Here is a 26,338-nt window from a genome sequence, read left to right on the forward strand (position 1 = left end):
ACCATTATCAAATCGCACATCTGAAGGCATTTTTACTGTGCGCACAGTCGTATTCAATGAACATGTAAGTGCGAGAAGAAATGAAGAAAGCAATAACAACATATCCAGTGGTGCAGCACTGATGAAACTAAACGAAACGAGCAACTCGATCTCTGCATCATTCAATAACGCAGAAGTCCAGTTTACGCAATTGTCAGAGGATTTAATAAGGAAGAAAGCTTCGATAATTTCATGCTCATCCTCTCATGCAAAATCATTTTTAAGTCAGCGTTCGTGTGGTGTGTGTGTGTTCTTTGTCTCTTGTTTCAGTCATGCTGTGCCTTCCTACCGCCATGAGCCCACTCGCCCAGTCATACTACTCCTTGTTATCACTAGAGACCGGATTATAGGCAAATGCCTATTTTGTTCCTTGCATTTCTATCATGTCATTTTTGTATATGAGCATGAATTAGAGGTTAAGAAGGGCTATTATGGAGTTTTTATAGTGCCTATAAATGTCTATTTTGAGTGTTCGTGCCTAAATGTCTATAAGTGCCTACAAATGCCTATTTTCTAAATGAGCGCACGTATGAGTGCTATTAAAGCCCAAATTTTTTTTTCGAGCGTGGTGTGACACGGTTATTCATGTAAAATAGGCAGCATTGATATTTAAAAACACTATAAGGTTCAACGAAAACAAAGCTGACTTGCTGCGAGCGATTGGAGGAGGAGCATGAGGAGTGAAAAAGGTGATATATCTGCAGCCCTAAGTGGAAGAATGTCTCAGCGTCTGCAGAAGGAGGAGAGAGAATTAAAGATGGGGTGAGAAAATAAAAGTGACATCTATGGCCGAGGACGTGGCGACTACCTTCTACAAATAGCTATCCAGTGCCCTGAAGAAACTGAAGAACCCCTGAAAACCTAGGTGTTGCGGTGGGAAAGGAGGAGCAGGTTTTTCTGGGTAGCCGCGGGTAGCTGGAGTACAAATGAAAAATCATGGAGGACCACTCATGGAATGCTCTTGTTGATTCAGTGGTGGTGAAGGTCACCAAATCTTTATACTTTATACAGCGAAGCCTGAGACAGGCGTCGGTATGTTTACAATCAATGGTGTACTTAGCATACATTCACCGTATGTTTTAATACGCTTGTTTCAATTGAGATCCCTTGTCATATGTCTTTAAGTGACAAACATAAAAAAATACGGAACATTGCGTCAAAATTTGTCCGAAGCCATTACTAAAAAATGACAGCTGTAACAACATAAAATAATAACTAAGATGGGAATTAGTATCATCACATTGAACAGAACTGCTGTTAAAGCTCCTATGTCAAGCATTTCATGCTAAACTCACATTTGAAAATGAATACACCTAAACAGTTCTCTTTGCGCCATGGTAATTCAGATTTTAGAACGTCGTATCAGATGTACTTTTTTTAATAATTTGTTTTTTATTAGTTTTATGACAGAATAAAGACAACAAAGCGTGTGTATCAATGAAGGCATGTTTTCTTTGACATTGTAACCCGTCTGCTGCAGCGCCTTCAGGTAAAAAATGTGATGTGCACACGGCTTTTGTTTTGTTTTTAATCTACTTCTGGTGGTGGTGGTGGTGGTGGTGGTGGTGGTAGTAGTAGTAGTAGTAGTAGTAGTAGTAGTAGTAGTAGTAGTAGTAGTAGTAGTAGTAGTAGTAGTAGTAGTAGTTAGTAGTAGTAAGTAGTAGTATTAGTAGTAGTAATTGTTGTTGTTGTATGTGTGGTTTTACGTAAAAAACACGATGGGAGTATGAGGGACACCGTAGTGAAGGTCTCCGCAAATTTTGACCATCTGGTGTTCTTTACGTGCACTGACATCGCGCAGTACACAGGCATCTACTTTTTCGCATCCATCTAGATGTGACCGCCGCGGCCGCAATCGAACCCGCGGCATTCGGGTCAGCAGCAGAGCACCCTATAGCGACCGGTCCACTGAGGTGGACGCTAAACGAGGGTCGATTAGTGAATAGCATCTCGAGGCTATTCAAAACAAAAATAAAAATAATAACAAGCTGAGATTCCGTTTGCATGTTTTGTTACTTTTCTCAGCGTTCATTCATTATACTGATTTTGAAAGGGCAGTGCAAAGACACAGGGAAAAGAAAGACATAGAGACAAAGAGTGCTGTTTTTTCTTTCCCTTTGTCTTTGCGGTTCCCTTTCAAATTTTTCTCCGCTTTCATTTATTATACTGATTTTGAAAGAGCAGTGGTAAGACAGAGGGAAAAGGAAGATATAAAGACAAAGAGCATTGTCCTTTTTCTTTTGTCTTCGCGCTTCCCTTTCAATATGATATAAAGCAGATAGCCCAAATCAAAGTACTCCTCATTCATGCTACATAACAGAACACACAAGTTGCACATGCCAAGTAAAATAATGTCACGTGCAACACTCTCAATGTGGTACCATTTAAAATGCAGGTATGGTCAGGAGACGGAACATTTTTTGTCTGTTTTATAGATAGAGCTAGAATTCAACGAAGTTTTAATGAAGAGCGTACAGTATGCGATGTCAGCACACCCATGTCAACGTAAAGGAGCGATGTAAAAACGAGACCATTCCTTGCTGTACATCACTCCTTAGATCTTGGGGCGCACGCCCGTGAGAAGGGCAAGTCGCATACATTAGAAATTGAGCATTTTTCCGCGACATGTAATTTTGCAAATCTTAACAGGAATAATCCGAAGTGCCTAGTGCACTATTACGCTTGTCAGCTCGAAATGCTTAAACCTAATGATGGGCCCTTTAAGGTGTTCACCGTTAGGGGAGAAATTGATCCTAAGTGATGAGACCTATAGCACGCCTCTCTTCTGGCGTATGAGTAGTCTGGTTATTTGCTCCTGCGCCACTCTTCCCAGCCATAACGAAACGAAAGAGACCCATGAGAGTGTTAATTGACTGGTGGACACTTGATGCGCAATGCTAGACAATAAAATGAAAGACCACATACTGCGAATTGCGCAAGAAAGGCATGCCTATGTTAAATTGTTGCTACCTTTATGCTATCTTAAACATCATTTTTTTGCTTTTTGTCGAAGATACAAATCACCGATGTCATTGTTTTGGGATATTTTAATTTTTAGAAATTTATTGTGCCTATAATTATGCTTTTGAGGGCCTAAAATGGTGTTTTACCTGCCTGTCTCTGGCACCTAAAACACACCTTTTTAGTGCCTAGAAATCCGGCCTCTAGTTATCACGCCATGTTGCATGAACCAGAGTGCCCAACCTGTCTTATTTTTTCTCAATTGCATTAATTTTACCCAGAAATGGAGGCCGCGTTAGTATCTTCAGCTTATGCTTTCTTATCCAATCCAATTCAAATGTACAGACCCTAACCTTATAGCAAAAGAAAAGAAAAACTCACAATGATTGTAAAATATTCTGGCCTTGTTCTACCATAAAATCCAGAACAAGGGCCCTTGTTTGGTCATGGAGCAAAATTCAAGATGCAGTGATGGAAGTGCTCCTACAATTGCCCCAAACTGCTCGAAATTTTTTTAGCAATTTCTCCAAACTTGCTCCAAAATGGCACTGGGAGAATGAGATTGACGAACATTTACTGTGGCCGGCTCATAAGCCCTAATTGAACTGAAAAGAATCTGTTTACTATCGTCTCAGTATGCTACTAGTGTGCAGCATTGTCCGTTCTGATCGCACTTGTCCAACAAGAACTGTCATATTAAGCATGTAGCTCATTTGGTGGGTTTTTTAATTTTTTTAGCTAGACTTGCAGGCAAGTGTGGTGAAATGTGGAAATGAGCAGGATTGCTTTTATCTAAGACCAAATATCTACTGCTTATTTGGCAACAGTTATGTGGGGACTGAGGTTACTTCTAAAATGCTTTACCGGTATATCGGTTTGATTTAATTTTTTCTACAAATAGTATACTCTGTTTCAGAAGTTCCCTTCAACACTGTGGAGGCTACAGGCCCCTCGTCTAATAGCAAAGGTGCTTAGCCCCTCTACATGTATTCATTCGCGCCCCGTGTCGTCTGCTCACCGTGTTCATGGCGTCTGCTCACAGAATTGTAATAATTAGGGCTAGCTTATCAACTTCAAAATGCAGTAAAGCTAATAAACAAGCTATTACGCTGGGAACTTGAAAAAGCGTGAATTTGTTGCTCTGCTAAAGATCGGTCGGTAGAATCTCATGCTGGCAGATAACTTCACTTTGTGGATGTTTTTCTTCGATGCTGTTCGTGGCTCTCGTATGTCTGTTTCTCCGTCGATCGGTATCTTCGCGTCTCTCGCTGCAGTGCTCCTTTTTTTCTTTTTTGTTTTCATCGAAGGAGGATCTGACGTGCACGGAACGTTGTGCAAAGTTGCATGTCTGATATTCGGAGATGCAGCATTCTTGGTCTGACGATGCAGTCCGAGCATTGCCGTGACACATGAGACTTGACACGTGTGGCTAAGCAAGCAACATATTTTGCTAATATTGACAAAACGTACCTGATGCTTTAATCCCAAAGTGAGAAGAAACAAATCAATGGCTGGTTGCACCATTTGTTTACTGCTGTCAGCCTAATGGGTGTGTAGCAAGAGCAAGTCTGTATCGAAGCGGGCGGTGTAAACACAGTTATCGATGGTAACCGACACCAATAAGTAAATGCGAAGAAGAATAAATGTATCATGTATCGATTTGGCGCAAAACACACCAAAGAAATGCCAATGCTTAGCAACCCTGTTAATTTTAAGGCACTTGTATGTGGGACTACATTTCGCTGCTCAAGTATGTGGCTTTCTTACACCCTGTAGCTTTAGTGGTACTGAACCAAAGCGGTTAAACAGAGTGTAGTTAATTATATAAATCATTTCACAGCTTATTTTTGACAACCAGCCATGTTATTGCTTGCTTCTTGAAATTTACATTGATATATATACATTTTTATTTACATTTTATTTACAATTTACACTGATACATTAAGATATATTTTATTATAAATATTAATATTTACGAGATGCTTCGACGATGCTTTGAACTGCATGGGTGTATGACAAATGTTTTCATATGCTCCTAAAACACCAATAGCTGCTGGAAACTAACAACTTTTCTGCTCCGAAAACACTTATGGCTGCTCCAAAATAGTACTTTTCCTGCTGCAAAATTTGCTCCAAAAAGGAAAAAGTCACTTTCATCACTGAGCATGGCAAAGGAACAGCCACAAAAAAAAAAGTGCACACCCATGGTTCTTTAATTAAATGCTTTATTCAGTACGCATGTATTCAGTGTCCAGAATGGTGAATGAAACAGGGAAAAAAGGCAGGGAGGGAGCTTGTTCTGTTATGGGTGCATGTTACAAATCATAAAAAAAAAATAAAACCAGGGGGTGCTTGCATGAGTGGGGGCGCTTGCTCAAGATTTTATGGTATAGCATGTAGAACATTTCGTAAGCCACTTTTGCCTCAGTAGATCAATGTCTTGCAGGAAAAGGTACTAAGGTTTGGAAAAGACGTTTGGTTTTATCGGTCACAGGATGCAGTACATCTTGTTTTTTAGTTATTGATGCGTCCACATGCTGTATAATTAAACGGGCTACTATATGATCATTGATGTCTAAAAAGTTACTGGCAACTGCTCAGAGTCGCTTGTGACGTCTTTAAGGCCCTTAGAAATAATAAACAAAAACGTATGCCAGCTTTCTTTTTCCTATCTCAACTCACTGCTGCTTTCAGATCTCCCGAAACTCAAGGTTTTCAGGTCAACAGGTCCACATTAGCATCGCATTAACATTGGAAGGTCCACATTAGATTTAACAGGTGCTGCAAATACTGATGTTGACGGGGTGATTGTCGGCCCTGTCAGGTAATTCAACCCATTGTGTATTTTTAAATGGCAGTGCTGGCATGTACAGTGCATGAGTCAGCTGATCTTGAATGGTTTGTGCATATTTTTATTTTCTTTTTTAAGAGTAAGTCTGTTTTGTTATACTGCACCAAATTCAAGATTTGGTCTTGAATGTAGAGTGTGTTTTTTGTAACCTGCTCCAAGTCTTTTGTTGGCTGTTGCACCCTCGCAAAAGCAACTCATCGCTCTACGAGGAGAACAGACATGTATTTTGTGTGTGCAGACTGTGACGAGGCACAGTGCGTGTAGACCCATGTGTCAAGCAATGCCAACTTTGTGAAACACTGCAGAAAATTTTGCACTTCTCAGTGAGAGTGACACTAAAATGCTGGTCGGGACATTTTTTTTAAAATTTCTTCCCAACCTTGCACATTTCATACATTCAAAACCAGTAGGGAAATAATTTGACCTCAAAGGGTTAAGAGCCACGTGATATGAAAAATGCTCATACCATTATTTTTTTAGCCAACTCACTCAGTAACAAATTTAATAAAGGCCAAGCTTTTGTTGTTATATATAAATACTGCCATCTCAAGACAAAATCTAGCAATATTACGGGAATTAGGCAATACTTAGTGAAAAGTGACACAAGGACAGGAAGGGAAGACACAGAACGTGCGCTTACTTTCAACAGAATAGTTCATTTCAACCGCAGCATGAATATATACAGTGGTGACCACCACTTTGTCCTCCCTTCTCGCCCTTGTGTCATCATCACAATCAGCCTGACTACGCCCATTGCAGTGCAAAGTTCTCTCCCATGTTCCACCAGTCAACTCGGTCCTGTGCTTGCTGCTGCCACTTTATACCCGTATACTCGTATTTCTGACTTTTCCCATTCCAGGCCTCTGAAAAGCTCCTGTAATCATGCAGCAAATAGCATGTCACATTGTCGTACACCCTTCTTTATTGGTATTCTGTCCATGCGTCCTTTTGTAGTAAATACACCAACAAGGCCGAATGTCCCCCATAGTGCAGTATTAACGAAAGACGTGATGAAACATGGACAAGTGTGCTGATGAGGTATGTGACGCCTGGGGAAAGTCTCCGGCAGTGAAACTTGTCTAAATTGCTTATCACCATTAACTACCAGGGAAGCCGTTTTGGTGAAACTGTAAGCCACATGACGCATTGCACCAGAATTCATTCTCCGATGTGTCTGTCGGTAGGAAATGCCTGTTCTTGCTTGCTTTAGGCAACACCTTTGCGCATAGTTTGCATGGATGCTGCTTCGTATGTGCACAGTCTGTTTCATCGTCAGAGCTGGCCAGTTTGATGAGTGAGCCTTCTTGTTGTGCAGGCACGCAGCTTTTCGAGCGTGTGGACTCTCTTCGTTCAAACAATGTGCAGCTGACTGTGCAGAAGGAACGCCTGCAGCAGGAAAACTTGCACCTCCAGATGAATGCAGAGTCCAGGTGTGTACCTTGTATGCCTGCCAAACTCAGGGCAAGATGCATGTCGGGCACCTTTGAGATTAGCTTTGGGGGGGGTACTAACCGCTTAATTCACTGAATATTTTTGTTTACCCCTTGGTATGGTACTGTCCACATATGGATAATTAATTAGTGATTACAGTAGAAGCACGTTTTTTTTATGTTTCATAGGACCAGAAGAATTGTGTGAAATGTCTGAATGCCGCATTATTTAAAATATCGAGAAGACAATAAATGTCTATTGCAAGAAGTACTACGTATATGATGTTGCAGACATGCTGAAAACGTTTCACTTTATTCAGCAAGACATTACCTCAGTTCACGGGCTTTCACAAAGAAAGATACCAGGAACAATCACGCGCTTCATGAAGCAGGTGCTCGTAAATTCATGGTTCGAAAAAAGAAACGACCTAAAAGATTGTTATCCACACATGTTTATCCAATGAAACTGGACTCGTTGCAATAAAAAGCTGTATCACACAACAAAATCCTAGGCCAAAGAATCGGGGTTTGAACGTGTATAGCACATATATGGAAAAGTTTTTTGCTAAGGTATGATGGGGTGAATGCCATTCATATCAAGTGCTGCTATGACCTTGATTGCCTTCAGCCTAAATAATGTGCCCAATCGGCATTACCTCAACGAAAAATCATAAATACAAATGAGCCCTATTTCTACTCGCCGGATGACTTGAAGGTGACTACTAGTTTTAGATCAAATCGACTGAAATGTGTCTATTTAAACACCAGTCCTATTTAGAGCAAAACTTTCGTTTTAGGAGAACTTTCGAGTCAATTTTGTTTTCATTTTTTGGTTATCACGTCCAGTGAAATCGAGTGTGAAATCAAGTGTGACATCATTAGAATGGAAGGTTATAACTCGCATTATCTCAGCATATCTTTTTTTGGGGAGGAGGGGGGGGTTGAGTGAAGGTGTTGCATTACTAATTCACACAAACAAAATGCAAACTGATATATGCATTTAATGTAACAACACCCAATGATAAAATGTTATTATATCATTTGCAGGTAAAGTGCTGTACTCAATGTTTGTGGTTGCCACGGGGATGTATCCATGCATTTTCGCATGTTGATTGTCAATGAAGAACTATGAGGCGTGCAGACACAGTGTTAAATATTTTGTCTAAACGAGGAAGAGGGCCGTATCATCATCGAGATATACTGGCATTCGTAATAAAGAAGAGGTCGACGGGTTGGCTTCGCCATGGGCACGGCGGCTCGTCCTTTCCTGAACATTTTGGTGCTGAAACCTGGGAAGCCGCCTTCGGCAAAGCTGATGTGCGAACAAAATGTTTAGGAAAGGACGAGCCGCCGTGCCCATGGCGAAGCCCACACGTCAACCTCTTCTTTATTTCGAATGCCAGTATATTGTCGCGGTTCAACGTAAGCAGTGCACCGAGACGTTGAGTCTGAGCACCGACGGCGTGTGTTTTTATGCAGGAGCCAAGAGCAGGTGAGCAAAACAAAAGCACGTCGTCTTCTTCAGTCCCCCTTTTCACGAGGCTGTTGGCGCGCACATCGTCTTCGTTCTTTGTTTCGGGCGCGGCAATATTTTAATTATGATACTGCCCTCTTCCTCGTTTACATAAAATATTTAACATCCTCCGCGCCCCCATAATGACGCATGACGACGAAGAACACTAAGCACACACCCAGCTTCTTAGTACACAATACTAGTCAGTAGTTAATCGAGTTCCAAGTCAGTCCATGTGGGACAATCCAAGTTTTCTCCTGTGCCAGCTCTTCCAGCGGTGTTTCCGATGCTTGTTCCAAATGCGTGCTATTAAATGGTGGACTTTCATGGTGGACTTTCGATGAACACTTTAAGTTCACATGAACAACGATGATGCAGTCTCTTCCATGATGTTTTACTGTAGCTCGCTTTGGACAGTTTTCTTGATTTTCTCGTCTTGCCTTTGTTTACCTCAGAAGCACCAGCCCTCTCTTTCTGTTTTGGTCTGCTCTGTCTTATATGTGGCTGTGATGCTAGTTCGGCATTCTTTGCTGAAATAAGATGGGTCCTCCATATTGCCCTCAATCTTGACGTTTGTAGCTTCCTAAAAAAAGAGAACCTAAATGCAGTACAAGGGATTGCATCTGTGTCTTCGCAGTATTCTTTCTGTTTCCACTCGCTTTAAGAAGTAGTCTTGTCTTGCTTTCGCCAGGCGCTTCTAAGCATATTGGTGGTGACATTATTTGGCCTGGAGTTGTCGTCTTCCGCGTGCATTCACCTTTAAGACCTGGCGGTTCACCTTTGTGATATTCAAAGGCTTCCCAGTTTCCTATCAAAGAAATGTCTTCCACCATGATCAGCTGAGATAGTCTGTCATTATCTTCGTGGGTACAGTCCGTTGGCGTGAATTCTAAAGTCGTGGAAGGTGTCTTCAGACTTGGAGGTTTTTTTTTCGGTGTTAGGTTCTTGGTTTGCCTTTTCTGTCGTGGGAACCCTGGTTTGTATGCTGTTGTTTTATTCCCTCTTTTGTCCTGAGGCCAACTCATCTAGCTTCTGTGGGACAAGATTGCTATTCGTCACGTAATGGCTAGATGGTGGTGACGGAGACGAAGAGAGTACTTTCCTATCTGCTTCTGCTTTCATCCGTTGTTTTATCGCTTCCACGTGACTTTGCCGAGCCTTTTGTGCGTCTTCAATGTTATACTCCGCTCTCACCCTCGCTAGAATAATCTCGCATTCATAAACTTCGGCTTCTTCCATTTCCCCTTCCAAATGATCGATGTCAACTGTGTTTGCATCAAAATGTTGAGGAAAGGACGAGCCGCCGTGCCCATGGCGAAGCCCACCCGATCGACCTGTTCTTTATTTCGAAAACCTGTCTAATCCCTCTAATGATGATAGCGACTATCTTCGTCGTTCACACAATATTTAACACACAAAAACTTTGGCTTCAGGTTTTTTATTTTGCTGCAATGTGTTGATGGAGACCTGTTCGTCATAACATGGCATGTCATTTGTTGCTGCAAATGACAGATATATACAGGCCCCTCATTATTGACCAGTTTCAGTTTCGGATTGAGAGATCTCCAAAAACGACTAGTTGCAAAGTGCAACTATCGCCACCTGGCGTGTGCAGCTCTCGACCACGTCAGCACACAGAACTGCGAGACACTTTCACACAGTTCGCATCAAGAATGCTTTTAGAATAAAAAAAGGGACAGCAGTGCCGCTAAACACATAACTTTGAACACCTGTACCGCAGCCAAGCACTCGAGACCAGCTGCGAGAAGTATAGACTCCTAGAACACATGTGGCAAAAAAAAAAAAAGATGGCGGCTATGACATCATCATAACTTGTTTTATTGACTGCAGTGTTATTGACTGGGACGTGAGGAAAATTAGGGGGTTTTTACCTTCAGTACCTTCAAAATTCAAACTTCAGTACCTTCAAAAGGGTTCAGTACCTTCAAAATTCAAACTTTTAAATTGCCCTGAATTACTTTCCAAATATATTCCCGGTTGATATATACATGTTCATAAAAATCGACCCCGCGGACTATCACAGCCATGAAATTTGGTGTCAGTATTACTTTATAATACGCGAGATATCTTTTAAGGGTGATGCTTTTGCTACACTTTGTTCGTACGATACGAGTCTGGAACACCCTGCCACCTTAAACTGTCTGTATTTATTCAAATAATGTTTTTTTTTCCATGCTTTGTTAATGTATTGTTATGTGCTTATTTATATGTAATGTACCCTCTCTGCTGTAATGCCTCTTGGCAAAGCAGGTACTTGATAAATGAATAAAAAAATAATAAACATTCTGTTTTCGATTGATGGGCTAGATGGTGGCCCCGCTGCGGTGGTATAGTGGCTAAGGTACTCGGCTGCTGACCGGCAGGTCGTGGGATTGAATCCCGGCTGCGACGGCTGCATTTCCGATGGAGGCGGAAATATTGTAGGCCCGTGTACTCAGATTTGGGTGCACGTTAAAGAACCCCAGGTGGTCAAAATTTCCGGAACCCTCCACTACGGCGTCTCTCATAATCAAATAGTGGTTTTGAAACGCTAAACCCCACAAATCCATCAATGGGCTAGTTGGTGAGCCACAATATTCGATGTCTTTCAAATGGCTATGACAGTGAAAAGAACGAAGATGCTTGCGTGCCTGTTGAATGAAGGGGTGCACTCTGCATACTCGAATAAGGAATCACCCACTCGCCTGGTGCTAATGCACGTTGCTGGGCAGCATAGAAACACAAATTGTGCGGTCATGATGATAGGTATTCTGTCTTGCACAAGGAGGAGTCTGTCTGCTTTTGTTCCTGGTAATGCAATGAATGACATTTACCTAAATTTTTTTAAATGAGGGCCCTAGTGAACCAAAGTGTGAGCGACGTGCACTTTTTTTTTTTCTGTGTGGTTGGCAGCCTTGGGAAGCCACGGGCAGCGCTGGAAACCAAGATCTACCAGCTGCAGGAGGAGATGACAGAGTTACTACGCCACAAGTCTGAGGTGAGGGTGGTCTTCGTGCAGGCTCTGTTTCTGCTTTGCTGCACTTGTGTTACTTGAACTCAGTTGTGCCAGACTGCGACAAGGTTATTCAACTTGAGGCTATGTCCAATTATGATACTTCAAAAATTGCGAAATGGTCCGGAAGAAACAAAACAAAAAAGAGGGTAGTTTGATGAAAATTGATGCTTGCTTATTCGTCCTTGTGCGACAGCTGCGTCCGAAATAGCTCTGGATGCGTGCAGGGCACTTCTTGAATTTTTCGAGCAATATGAGCCTTGATCACAAATGATGCTCAGATTGCTAAGTTGGTTTAGGTACAAGTTAGTTTCAATTCATAGCAGAACGTCAAGCTCTGACAGCTGATTGTCGCTCATCACGTCCGTGTCACGCGAGGAACAATCAAGCCCGTCAATTCATCTTCCTTAAGATAGCAAGCTGTGCAGCAGACAGGACACACACAAAAAAAAAGGAATGAAGCAAGACAGACGAGCGCAAGCTTGCAACCGATTTACTGTTTGCATTGAGTTTCACTTTTTTCTTGTGTCCCATGTGCAGCAGTTTGCACCTTTATCAACTCACCGAGGTTTCAATGATTGTTACACATATTCATTAGATAATAGTTTGCAACATTGCACAACATAGTATGGTAAGCAATCTAGGAAATACTATCAAACTATGTTTCTTCTTAACAGATTGGAAAGAGATTTGGACTTCAATTTTAGTCCAAACAATGTTAAGAAACAACTGAAAAAGGTAATAATAAATAATGCACTCCCTTCCAGGTTGTCCTATTAAAGTACATGTTCCTTACTATTTTGTGCATATACAGTCGATCCCACATATAATGGCCCCACTTAAGACGAACTTTCGCTTAGAATGAACAATATCCGCTTGACCGTGAAAATATACATTAGTTCAATGGCAACAAATCGCACTTACAACGAACGTCTCCGAAGGTCGCTAATCGGTTACAACGAACGGAGTCAGCGGTCTGCCGCCTTCCCGGGAAACCACTTTCGACCACCAATCAGGCATCAGCGAGGTGCCCATACATTCTTATTGCTAAACGCCGATCCTGCCTCCGCGACCCTCTAGTTGCCGCTCTCCCCGACCCATGGAGGAAGGAAAGCCGTTTCCTTCCTCCATGCCCCGACTGCTTTTTGTTACGCACCCCTCGGTCCTTTGCCCCCCCCCCCCCCCCCCCCGCTACTCTGAGCACCCCGCATTGCCAGATGAAGCCCGTGTTTTCACGGTGCCACCGATCTTTCGAAGACCGGTTGGCCATCTACCCTGTTTTTGATCACTGGTGCTGTCGTAGCATCACCGGCCTGAAGTGACCAGACCATTTGCCAACATCATCGGCCAGCGACTATATCCGATAGTCTGCATCTAGTGCACGCGCGCGCACTACCCCACCGACTCAGATGATTCGCGATTCGTTTCGTGTTTAGGACTTGTTCTCGCTCACTTCGCACTCGGCTCGGCAGCCTTCCGCGGAGTGCGGAAGCGCGAAAACGGCTTTCAATTTGAGTGGAAAGAATCGCGAAATATCGAAGTTCGTGAGGTCACACAGACCCGTCAGCGCAACAAAACGATTTTTTGACCACGGCAGCCGATTCTTCGAACACCGCCGCGCGCACCAATCCAGGCGGCCATGCGTGCTTTGACCTCTGCATGCGTAGGCACTCTTTCCAAGTTTTTTCACGCGCGTGTTTCGCGGACCTTTCAAAAAAGCCACCCAACCTGCCTCCTTCCCGTGTGTTTTGGTTTTTAAGGTCTCCCTCCTGCCGCATCCTCCCCTCTCTTTATCGCAACTCCTTGCCCTTCTCTTGCAAATCTGCTCTCCTCTCTTGATCACAACCCTTTCGCCCGTCTCCACCACTCCGCGAGGCCCGCCACGCTGGCTCGAAATAGTTTAGTTTTCTGACTAGAAACGGGGCCCAAAGCTGTTCCACGCCTTCTGGCATGTGTGTCGCATGTGCGCGTCTTGCTTGCTCTTGGCGTGCGCGTGTGGTCATGATGGCCGACAGGAGGACTTGCACGCTTTTTCCTGCCGCTCAACAAAACGTCAAAAGTGTGATTGCTTGGCTTGAGTGTAATCTGCGCGTTAGGTGACGCGTTGCGGAGCGCTTGCTCATAGCTGTTGACCAGCTGGCAGCCAACTTGCTGCTTCGGGCGTCCCGGTATTCAGCTGTGGAGATGGTGAATATTTCGTGGGCGGCGGTGACGGCTACATGCGCGCGAAACTGTTTTCACGAGGTCGACTTCGTCGACGTCAAGCCCGATGCCGAGCCTGAAGCTTCCGAACTGCGGCGGTGATTTGTGGCAGCGCGTCGTTGACCCCGACCTGGGAGAGCGGGTGAGACATCTGTTGCGATGGTTTAATTACGGACGACGATGATGCCGACACTGCGGAACCATGAGCAGATTGGGGCATTGTGAAGGCATTGTGAATGATGTACGTGGCGAGAGCGATTTGAAGGAATGGGATTGCAAGAACAACGAAACTTCGGAGCCAGTGCCTTATGCAGATTATGTCACGGGCCTCGGCGAACGAGCACCCTGCTGTTTTAAGTGAACTCGAGACCGCCCTTATTGCTTCTGCTCTTCGAAAAATGTGCATCATGGACTTTTTGGGGCAAGAAAAGCTTGTGTTTTCACTCGCACCTTTCTTTAAAAGTGTTTCATTTACTACAAACTTTGGGATACAGCGAATGGATGCCGCATCACGCTCAGGTTCGTTATAAGCGGGCTCGACTGTATATGCAATTTTTGTTTCTGTATAATGACCTGTCATATATTCATTTAGACATACATGTGTCTTTAATTTTTGTTTTATTTATTTTGGATACAAATATTGTATTTAATGAAATGTACTAGCAGGTATGCTATCTTTATACTTTCTTTTACTTCCGTACAAAGGAACCTTTTTTTAGTTCGGTCACTAGGTATTGTGAATTGTGGTTTTGTCTGCCTTTTCCATTCTACATTCAAACCAAAAACTGTATGTCATGAACAATTTTCTATCCATTTGTTGTTTACTATATTTGTAAAACTGTTACAAAGGCCTTTCGTCAGGTATTGCTATACCTTTACAGGGTGTCTACCAACTGGGAAAACCGGAAAACATCAGAGAAAACTTGGGGAATTCAGGCTTCTGTCAGGGAAAATCAGCTGAAACTTTATTGAGGGCACGAAAGTCGCAGTAATGCTGGCTCTAGCTATGCACCTTGTAAACGAAGGCCGTTGGAGCGCTGCTAAAATCCGCTTTAGGTTGTTACCGTATGTCACAAAACGAGCGCTCCATAAGGCGCGTGCGCTGCCTCTGAACGATGGAAGGCAGCCGGGCCGCCAGCGGGTTCCCCATCAAAGCATGTGCAACGAAAAAAACTCCAGGCCTGTGCGGTAGGCGTAGCACAGTCACAGCGAAAGCTGGAAGAGCGGCCTTTCAGAGCCTTTTCAAAACACTCATTGGGTAACTACTGAAAGCACACATGCTTGGTACCCACTAGGTAGTACTTTTGGTTAGTAGGCCGGCATTCGCTATGCTATTTTTCGTTAGTCTTCTGAGAATCGTGGTATCCACTAAACACTTGCTAGGAATTTTGTGCCAATCGTCCATGCAGTGGCTGACAACGATGAGGAATTATGGCTGAAGGGGGTAAGCATCAAAGTTAATAGAAAACAAGAACAAGCTTTTGTGTTGGGTTGGAGCATTGGACGGCCCGCTCGTTACGTTAATCACATTGTGCGATGACTGGTTCTTCTTTCGCGGTTGTAAAACGCTTTATAAGTCGTATTAACGCACTTGCTTTCTTGACATCAAGCCTGTCTAAGGCAAGTTTGACGAAAAGTCACAAGCACCGGAGTAGCTCAGTGGTAGAATACTGGGCTGGTACCCAGTGGACCCGGGTTCGAGCTCCTTTGTGCCATTGGTACTAAGTCATGCGTGCCTAAGGCAAGTTTGACAACAAGTTACAAGCACCGGCGTTACTCAGGGGTAGAATATTGGGCTGGCACCCAGCGGGCCCGGGTTCAAGCCCCACTGTGACATTGGCGCTAGGTTTTTTTTTTTTCTAATTTCGCGTGATGTGGTTACAGACACCGGCATCGGCGGCGCGACAGTGGCAGCAGACAACATGCAACTGCACGAGACCCGAGTTGTGATCCCATAAGAGCTTTCGCTGTAAAACAACCATTAAAGACGGTGCGACAACACGTCAGACATTGAACGGCGGCGTGTCAACCTCCTTGCCAACTGGCAACAGCTGCTATCATCGCCTTGAAAGACGGAGAAGGATTGAGAGAGAAGAAATGACACTCTGGCTTACAACGCCTCCGTCGGCGGAAAGTATCAAAGAAAACTGGAAGCATTCGTAGCCTCCACTGTGCTGCACGCAAGTGAAGACCCGAATACCATCTGTAATCCGGGCGTGAGGCTACAAAAGCATGCAGCGGTGGGGAACAGTCAGTCTCAGTCGGATGCTTCGCTTGCATGCAGCACAGTGGAAGCTACAGACGCTTCTCGTCTTCTCTGGGACATCCCGCCAATGATGGTGTCGCAAGCTACGGCGTCATCCCTTTTCTCTTAATCCTTCTCCGTATTTCTAGTCAATGCCGGCGGCTGTTTCCAAGTGGTAAGAAGGTTGATGCACCGCTGCTGGGTGCCTGATGCGTTGTCACGCCATCTTTAATGGTTGTTTTAGGGGCGAAGCTTCTCAAAGCGGCACCCGTTCGTCCCTCGTAGTCGTAGTCGTAGTGTGTAACCAGTGTTACATTTTGACCTGCAAGGTGGTGCCGGTGGGAGATTTCTCCTGTGCTTTGTTGAACAATAAAAAGTTCGCGGCGTGCACGTTAACTAAAAGCCGAATGCTTCTGTCTCTCATTCCCCATTAGCAGCCATTGGCATGTACATTGAGCACTATCTGACAAGAAAGGGTTGCTACGTTATACTCGCTGGGTGTAACCTCCTTAGTTTTAGGAAGGGTTAGGGAGCGTTGAGCCGCAGTGCCATGAATACAGTGAACTAGTATATACCCTGAACTCGAGGTGGTTAAAGGTGGGAAGTAGACCCGAAGCGCAAGCAGTAAAAGAGTGTGCATGTGCCATCCCTCGTTCAGTCCTTGGAATGTCCTCTGGATGGCAGTGCTTCTATATGCGGAATATATGATGAAAAGATGCGAGATGGTGGTACTTGAAGTGTTGAATAGATGGATGAACAGACACACAGACAGATGCATGGATGGACGCTTGAACGGACGCAGGGGCGGATGCATGGACGAACGCAGGGATGGATGCACGAACAGACGCATGCACGGACGGGCGGATGGACGCATGGACGGTCACACAGACGGACGCATGGACGGACGGAAGCAAGAACGAATAAACGGACGAATGCTTCGCCCCACTCTCCATCATTCACTCCGTGGATATGCTGCCAAATTCTTTTTTGTTGTGAGCGCTTTGAAAAGGAACCCGTTGGCGGCTTGGCTGCCTTGGCTGCTTTCCGTCGTTCGAAGGTGACGCTTGCGCCTAATGGAGTGCTCGGTTTGTGACAATGACAGAGGTGCAAAGTGATGAACTGTCTCTTGTTTTTGTGTTATCAATCTAAACTGACCTTTTTTTAAACATGGCAGTGGTGCCGCAAGTAACTTTCGTTTGAGAAGTATGACAGCATTCAAGTGCAGTTTCGTCCAGGATAGAGCGAATCCTGGACATTGTGAGTGTGTAGCTTGGATAAGGCACGATGAAAAGAACGTGAATGCGGTGTACTTTGTGCTGTGCAGAAAACAGTCTTCAATTCGTAACATGGGAAAGAGAGCAGTGACAAGCCACGCCAATAGTAAAAAGCATGAACTTGCTGTGAGCAGAGCCGGGACACCCTCTGTAGCATTATTTTTTACGCCGCTCGCAAGTGGACGGTCGGTCGCCAGTGTGACCTAGACAGGGCCAGTGACACCAGGATCTGTGTAGCTTTCACCTGCCTAGAGTCTTCCAGCTTCCAAGTATAGCAGAAGATTTGTTTCAGTGTGACAAAGAGGTCATTAATCCGGAAGTCATATGGTGCCTCAGTGCTGTCATGACACACTCATCATTACGTGCTGCTGTAGCGTCAGCTTCTCTGTTTCCACTGACGTTTTCGTCATCAGCTACGGCCCAGAAAATGCAACTTGGCAAATATTATGCAACTTGAAAATATTAGGCCCTGCTCTTGCAGGGCCTAATAAGATCTGGCACCAGCCCTTGCACTAGTGCACCAGGGCTTGCTGCTAAGAAGTCTGAGGCTTGCTGTGGACTACTGGCCGTTGAATGCATGTATCCGAGCACCTGTCTACCCAATGCCTCCAATGGACTGGCTGCTAATGCGATTGGGCCATGCCACATCGTTCTCAAACTTCGACCTCTCCCAGGGATTTTTCAGAGCCCTGTGTGAGAGGCTGATATAGCGAAAACAGCCTTTATCTGCCATCAGGGCACATTTGAGTTTACAAGAATCGCTTATAGTGTGGCGGGTGGTCCGGCAACTTTTCAAACTTTGATGGACTGGCTGTTGCAAGGAATACATTATAGCTTCGTCATGGCAACTCTGGATGATGTCCTTGTCTAATCCGAAAGTGTCGAGAGCCATGGTAAACATGTAAGGGAAGGGCTGCGGGGCATTGAGAAGGCTGGCCTTGCGATTAACCTTGATAAAATGCAGGTCTGTTGTCAGTTTCTTAAGTTTTCGGGCCACGTCATCTCCTCTGGGCAGGGCAGACCAGATGAAAAGAAAGAGCGGACAGTGCTGGATTATTCAAGACCTATCACGATCAAACAGTTGCAGGCTTTCCTGGGACTTGCTGGTTATTATCGCAGCTTTATACCACACATCTCACTGGCAGTACATTCACTCACTGTCCTTCTCAAGAAGAATAAGGCATAGTTGTGGGAAGAGGACCAAGAGCAAGCTTTCACTTTGCTCAGGCTGTTCTTAGCCCAGAATGCAGTTATAAATCTTCCAGATCTAAATTGACCCTTTGTAGGCGAAACAGATACAAGTGGCATTGGCATTGCCGCTCTGCTACTTCAGGCTGCCCTGACGGACTGCAGCCAGTTTGCTTCATTAGCAGGGTTCTCACGGTGGCTGAAAGCCACTATACTGTCCAGGAGTGGGTATGCCTCGCAGTTGTATGGGCAGTGGACAAATGCAGGGCGTATCTCGAATTTACAGATTTTGAGATACACTGTGACTACTCATCCTTGTCATAGATGTTTAGCACCGACCAGGCTTTGCCGAGTTGAATCCTCCGTGTGCAGGGTTGCAATTGCAGATCAAGCACAGGCAGGGGGCTGGCGAATACACCTGCAGATGCCCTGAGTTGACTCCCTCTCAATATGTGGACCATCCCGATGGCAGCTTGCCCAAGAGACTGTTTTCCATTGTTGCACAAGAACCTGAAGGGAAAATAACATTTCAGAAACTAGCAGTTGCCTTGAAGGACAATATGACATTCCTAAGTGACACCGGACAACTTGTTCAACAGTAGGCTTGTGACAGCTGCTTCTCAAAACTAAAAACTGTGGTCCAGGGGGTTATGCTCCCAAATTCAGACCCTGATGATCGTCTTTTTCATGATTTATCAGAAACAACAGAACTGGAGCAAAGTGGACTGCTGGTTCAGCAAAGAAGCAATAAAAAGGTACCATGGCTGCCTTCCTACCTCTGGCACAGGGCATTGAAAATGGTGCATGACCACCCCACGACACCCTAAGCAGGATTTTTCAAAACTTTGAGGTGAGTGGTGGCAAAATTTGTCTGGCGGGGCATGCAGGTGGACATATCAAGGTATGTGCAATCTGTCAGCGCACAAAAGCTCGGCGCAAGAGGTCAGTGTGCAACATGAGCAGTCAGTGGGCAACAGCACTCTCGAAAGAACTTATTGGGGACATAGACACTTGCCGTCTACACCTTGTGGCTATAAATACTTGCTCGTGGTCATTGGCAAGCTCACAAAGTTTCGAGAGCTATTTCCTCTACGAGCAGCCTCCAGTTCATCAGTACAAAAATACTGGAGTGCATGGTCTAGGTCTTCTCCCTCCATGGAACACCTCTAGCTATAACCAGTGGGAAGCCATTTGTTTGCTCATTATGCCGCAATCTTCTCAAACTCTGTGGAATCAAGAATCATCATGCTGTACCTTACCAGCTGGCTGGACTGATGGTGGAGCATCACAATGGCACGGTCAACACTGTCAATGAGCCTACTGCTCCAAAAACAAAAACTGGGACCATCACATACCAGAGATCACTCTTGCCATGCGCAAGTCGGAGAGCATAGCAACCAGACATACTCCAGCATTGCGTTGCTCTGGCAGAGAGTTGCGCATCCCATGGGAACCTCCAGGCGTCAAGGAGGACACGGAGCCTCCAGAAGCGGCACACCATGTGCTTGCTGCAGAACTCGGGCAGTGCCTTGGAAAAGCCTTGAGGAGCACATGCACCCAGCCAGCCTTTCTCTTTTACGGCAACACAACAGCCTAGTTGCGAGTGAGTACATGTCTGTTTTCTCGAGACACGTGTTAATGAAGCCTCTTGTTGAAGCCTCTTGCAAAAGATGGAGCACCTCACGGCTTGCGCACGCGATTCTTCTTTCCCGGTTTACAAAATAGGTTTCCCCTCCCTCATCGAAGGAATGAATTCTCGTGAGAGAGAGGGAAATTAGGATGGTGGAAAAAACAAGTGTGCCAGTGGCCGGACGCTCTCTGGCACCGACGACCAAACAGGAAGGACGAACCCAGAACTCCCTGCGAGCAAAGGCCATCAACGACCGAGGTGTAAGCGTCTACCCTTTGTTATCTGCCTAGACCGGAAGTCCCTCTAGACGACATTCGCACGTTATTGCTACCGTAGCAATAAGATGTTTTGTATTCGCCTGAACTCGTGTAGCTGCGATGACTCTAGCTACAAAAAGGGGATGTTAATCGTGCACGGTACGACTGTGTGCAACTGGGACATTAGCTATGCTTCTGCGTCAGTGTACATAGGAGAGATTCTCTTCAAGGTATGCTAACAAGCACCAAGCAGCTGCTTGGCAGGCTCAAAAGTCAAGATATGATTGCCATCGACGGTCAACAACATCAAAGAAGATGACCTTGTGCTCTTGGATACTCTCACCTTGAGTGATGCGGCCAAGGGTGTTGCAGCCAAGTTGGAACTGCGACGAGGTGGACCTTATTGTGCAATTAAGCAGGGTGACAAAACTGACTTCATCCTCAGTGACACACGCAGCCACTGGACGTCCTCGAACCGTTGTTCATGCTTATCAGTTGGTGCTGTACCATGAACCAATACTCCTTTCTGCCACAGAATCGCAATTCGAAGGGGGGGGGGGGGGGGTGGAAGATAGAATTTTGAGAGATGAGATCGAGTAGGGAGTGTGTGGTTGACGGTGGAAGAACGAGATGGCGTGGGTGTTGAGTGAACAGAAAGGGGGGGGGGGGGGGAGGGGTTGTGCACGGGAATACGTGAGGAAAGGAGTTGGGTTCAAAAAAGAAGTCGTTCATGTTGGATATCTGGTGCTGAGAATAAAGGATGTGCAGAGTGTATAGTAGACGTGTGGGTCCTGAATTATATCGTTGAGTATAACAGTGCACGAACTGCTTCTTGTTGGCTACTGCAGCTGATAGTGGTTCGAACTGTGGTGGCAAACTATAGTGATACCGTAATTACTCTAATCTAACGCGCACCTTTTTCCGGTTAAGTGAGTTCATAAATCTCATGCGCGTTAGAATCGAGTACCAAAAAAAAAATGAATACGGTCATTCTATTGCCATCGGCAATAGAATGACCGTATTGACCGAATGACGTGCGTCGAATGACCGAATGACGTGCGTCGGCATGGCGCGTCGGCCATTTCTGCCTATGTGTTTCCCATGTGCGGCACTTCGTACGTGTGCTGAGGAGTTCGTCATCTAGTAGTGCGTTAGCGTCGACGGCGTGGAAGGGCCAACTCCGAAAACTCGAGTGCATCACGATGCCGCTTTTAAAAGAAAAGTCATCGCGTGTGCAGAAACGGACGGAAATCGGGCCGCATCGCGGTCGTTCGGAGTTCCCGAAACGTGCGTGCGGGACCGGCGGAAACAAAAGCAGAAAATTGTCGACAGCAAAGCTTCACGCAAAGGCTTCAGTGGACCACAGCAGGGTCGGTTTCCGCAAATTAAAGAGCTGCTCGGCGAGTATGTGCTTGAGCAACGAGCGGCACAGCGGCCCGTGACAGAACTGCTCCAAGTGCGGGCTATGCAATTAGTCTTAGAAAAAGGTCTAATGCGGAGCCAGTTTAAAGTGAGCAGATGCTGGTTAACTAACTTTATGAAGGGGAAAGGCTTTTCCCTCTGAAGGCTAACGGGCATACGCCAAAAGTTGCCGGAGGAGTGCGAAGAAAAGCTTCAGTTTTCAGAGGTTCGTCCTAAACTTGCGGCACAACAACGGCTCCCTGCTTGGGCAAATTGGGAATGCCGATCAGACGCCTCTTTACTTCGACATGCCTGGCACCACAACCGTCGAGAAGGGGGCGAAGCAAGTTTGCGTGCTGACATCGGTTCACGGTAAAACTACAGTGACGGCAATGCTCTGTTACACGTCTGATCGGCACAAGCTTCGCCCGTACCTCATATTTAAATGGAAGACGCTCCCAAAAGGAGTCTTTTTTCTGAGTGGTGTGATCGTGTGGGCCAACGAAAAAAATGGGTGCACGTTGCAATCGATGTCTTACTTTTTTTTTTCGTCGTGGGAACCGGGTGCGCGTTACAATCGAGGGCGTGGTATGATCGAGTAAATACGGTAATTAGGATTGTTTACAATGTTGTGAGCTGTGCGTGACTGCCCTGAAGCCTAACAAGTTTTTATTCTACTCCCCAGCACTCACAGCAGCTGATCGATGCCAAGAACAGCTTGGAAGAAAAAGAGCGCCAACTGCACCTCAAGGACACAAGGCAAGAGCATGCTTTCCTTATAGCATGGGGTTCTCAAACTGGGTTTCTTGAAGGACATTCTAGGTTTCCACGAGCAGCCAGAAGGAGTGCAACCCACTCCCATTTTACCGGCATTAGCAACCGTTTTATTTAAGTAAACATTTAAACCCCGCTACAATGAATGCCGGTTCAACAAAATTTCCTCTACAACGAAAATTTTTCAGTGCCCTATTAGCAGTCCATAGGAGTCGATGTATAAATATGCTTTCTACAATGAACACTTCTTCTGCCGTTATGCCTCAACAAAGTTTGACCGTGCGATTCAAGGTTCAGATATTTAATGCCGTGCAGCCAACGCAGTCTTGAACATTTTGATCTACTTTTAGAAAATGAAAATACGTCTACAAAGTCCAACATGCACATTTGCACCACCAAAAAATTACCGCTGTTAACTAGGCAAGGGGGCTGCCATTGCTCGATAGGCATGGCAATGAGACTGCCAGGCTTCTGCCTCTGACTTGCTTCTGAGCTGCAGACAATCTAAAACTGAAGCTCAGTTCAAGTTTCGTGAGTTTCAAACCTGCTTCTGCTGCTGGATGTAACTGCAGAATGATGTCTTTTCCTAGGCCAGTGCTTTTGGTTTTTCTTTTCGAGCTTGGCCTGTGAGCACACTGGCCAAGTGCAAAAAGAAGGTTCGTTTAGGAAAGCCACTGGGGCCGTTGTTTCAGCATGCATTTCAACATGGCATTGCTATGCATGGGAAAATTCTGTCGGGAGGTTCCTGGAAAAAAAAAAAAAGAAAGCAGCCAGCACTTTCCAAATTTAGGAAATAAATGTTTTTTTGTTTCTCTAGCTCAGGTCAGCTATACTTTTTTATTTCACTACAACAAATTTTTTCCCACACCCCGGCGTCATCATTGCGGGATTCGACTGCAAAAGCGAATTCGCATTGCTATTTTTACTTAACAAAGCTGTCCCATGCCACATCGGCTGTTTGCGAGTAGTGACAGGCCCATGTGGTTGCAGCACTAAAGGTCTAGTGCGCGCCATGGCACGATTTGTGTATCAGTGGTGACAGAACACACGAAGCACTGGTAATTCATGTGCATGAGTTCAGACGACATTGATGGGCACTTCATCTTGGCTCGTGGCAGTTTCTATGCACACTTATGTTCTATTGCTCTATGTTGGTTTTGTAATTGAGAGATGCAGCAAGCATTTTGGTATGCATGCTTGCTGTGGGCTACACATGCATTGTGGCTTATATTTACAACCCGTGTATAGATCGATGGCTGTTTTGCTGTACGACTAACAGGCTTTTTTTATTGTTTTGCAAAAATCAAAACAGGACTCTGTTCTTGCGGAACTTTTGTGACTTACGGAGCAGTTTGGGAGGGTATCACAAGTCTGTGTATTATCAGGAATTCCTCATCAACAGTGATCACTTTCAGTACTAAAGGAAAGAGAACAGGCCAGTGTGGGCTGTGTTAATGTCGTGGTTGCACAGGTTGAGACGTGGTATCATCTCTCCTCTCCCCACCTTCCCTGCTTACATTGCTTTATGCTCAAGAAAAGGTCATGGGTTTGGGTTTCGTGGCTCACTTAAAAGGGGCTTGCAGCTCCCGAGGCTCGAAAGTTTGAGAACTTTTGCGTTACGCTATTATTTGCTTAAATTTATGACAAAGTGAAGAATGGCAAGCAGTGATTCCTAAGAGGAGTGAATGCTATTAGAGCAGGAAAACCAGTCACTCGTAAAGTATTCTTACAGGAAAGTAATCCTATATGTTCTTGCAAAGTGTCATTGTAGGCCTGTGCGAATATTCAAATGATTTGAATATTCAAATAATGTGGTATTTGAATTTACCTTCAATCAAATTTAAATGATTGAAAATTTTGTATTATTCGTAACGAACGAATAGGTGCATATTAACCCACATGTGACACCTTGTAAGGGTGGCTTCACTGTGGTGAGGTGGTGCTAGGCCATGAAAACAAGTATCCAGATGAAATCTAAACTGCCGCGAAGCCTCACTTCAAAGTTAAATGAGGATGTTACCTTCGCATTGTTTCACTTTTTTTAAAGTTTAAAAGCTTGTTACACCGACGTATATGCTTCAGTTATAGCAAATTTTAAAAAATAACATATTTTACAGGCTACCACTTGGATTCTACTGAAAGTTAAATAGTGCTACTGTGCAAAGTTGTTTCCGTTTTCTTTGATGAAAAAAAAAAAGCATTGCACAAGCTTTGTTACAATGCTTAAAAAACATTGTGCAAGCTACTTCATGATAAGTATGCCTATTTTTCTTTATAATATGCGATATATATACAATTCGAATTCGAATAAAGATTATTGGACCGGGATCACTATTTGCACGAACCTAGTCAATTGCCATGTACTGTTTGTGTAGAGTTGTTACAAGGAAGGTGGTGGGTGAAGCATGCATTTAGAATGATCTGCACCTCTGGATGCATTGTGTTGCACCTTCTTGTCTTCATCCTATTGGGTCCTCATGCCTGTACTTTGCTAATAGTCCTGTGATAAAATAGCCAATTGCTCCTTTGTTAAAGCATGGTTGCATGTTCTTCCCACATTCTGTGTGGTCCAGCTATTCGACCAGTGTGCCATGTGCAACCGTGCTTGTTAGATGCACAAAAGTCATAGGCCCCCTTTTTTTCATGAGCCCAAATTGAATATCCTTGAAAGAAATGTAATCTTGTTTTTATGGTGTACGACTCATGTCTGCTTCTTGCTTTTAGCAGTAAAGTGGGTGCCAGTGGTCACAATAAATGCTTTTGTGACCACTAGCACAGTTTTTTTTTTCCCTAAGCAAAGCATTATTTCACGGAGTTGATGCCATACAACTCTATTATACCTTAGGAGTGCTTGCACATGAAAGAACCGAGAGATCGAGACGGCAGTGGCATGGCAAATCTAACTTTGTCTTTTGTCTTGTCAAGTTATAAAATAGATTGAAATCCAAGGAAACATTCTAAAACTGTAGATGATTTATTTGAGGACAGTATGGCTCTGGCCACTGTGTATGTAAAAGTTTAAATCACCAGCAAGAAAGATGGGCACTACAGGCAACTTGAAAGAAATCTTTCTAAAGGACTAGAATGAATGAATAAACTTTATTTAAAGCTTGGCAGTGACCATTGGGCGAGGCGGGGGGAACAGGGGGATCAACTCCTGTCCCTTCCCACTCTCCGTCAACAATGAATGGGGGTGCCTCATATAAAAAAAAAAAAAACATTGGCCCACTTTGGAAAGCGATTATGGACACTGATAATTTCTCGAAAATTGATTGTTATGCAGCACTCACTTATAATTTCTGAACCACTAACAGCTGAAAAAGTTAAAGAGAAAAAGAAAGCCATTTGTGTAGGTTGAGACATACACAGACTGTTTGTCTTTTCTCTGCCTCTTTAAACGTGCAGGATCCAGGAATGCGAAGCCGAGTTGGACCTGTTAAAGGAAAAGCTTAGTGCCACTGCAAAGGAGCTGCAGGACATGAAGGATGCCAATCAGGTGTGCAAATTTTATTGGTGGGAGGTGGGCGTTTCTAAAATTTTCAGGTTCATTGACGATTTCC

At 44.6% G+C, this 26,338-nt stretch overlaps 1 protein-coding gene across 5 annotated transcripts in view; it reads left to right on the plus strand.

Moving 5' to 3' along the window:
* Atg16 (Autophagy-related 16) overlaps window positions 1-26,338 on the plus strand; it is a 174,787-nt gene that overhangs the window by 23,269 nt on the left and 125,180 nt on the right. For 4 of the 5 annotated variants that reach the window (XR_012894623.1, XM_075891118.1, XM_075891053.1 and 1 more), the window contains exons 2-6: window positions 3,917-3,967; window positions 7,167-7,281; window positions 11,708-11,792; window positions 22,690-22,763; window positions 26,184-26,274. Coding sequence is in view for 4 of the 5 variants with exons in the window: in XM_075891118.1 (XP_075747233.1) it covers window positions 3,917-3,967; window positions 7,167-7,281; window positions 11,708-11,792; window positions 22,690-22,763; window positions 26,184-26,274 (416 nt within the window). In the remaining variant the exon portion in view is untranslated. The remainder of the gene's footprint in view (window positions 1-3,916; window positions 3,968-7,166; window positions 7,282-11,707; window positions 11,793-22,689; window positions 22,764-26,183; window positions 26,275-26,338) is intronic. The other variant, XM_075891109.1, reaches the window with a different exon arrangement.

This window comes from Rhipicephalus microplus, chromosome 1 (assembly GCF_043290135.1).
Source record: "Rhipicephalus microplus isolate Deutch F79 chromosome 1, USDA_Rmic, whole genome shotgun sequence".
NCBI classification, from domain to species: domain Eukaryota; kingdom Metazoa; phylum Arthropoda; class Arachnida; order Ixodida; family Ixodidae; genus Rhipicephalus; species Rhipicephalus microplus.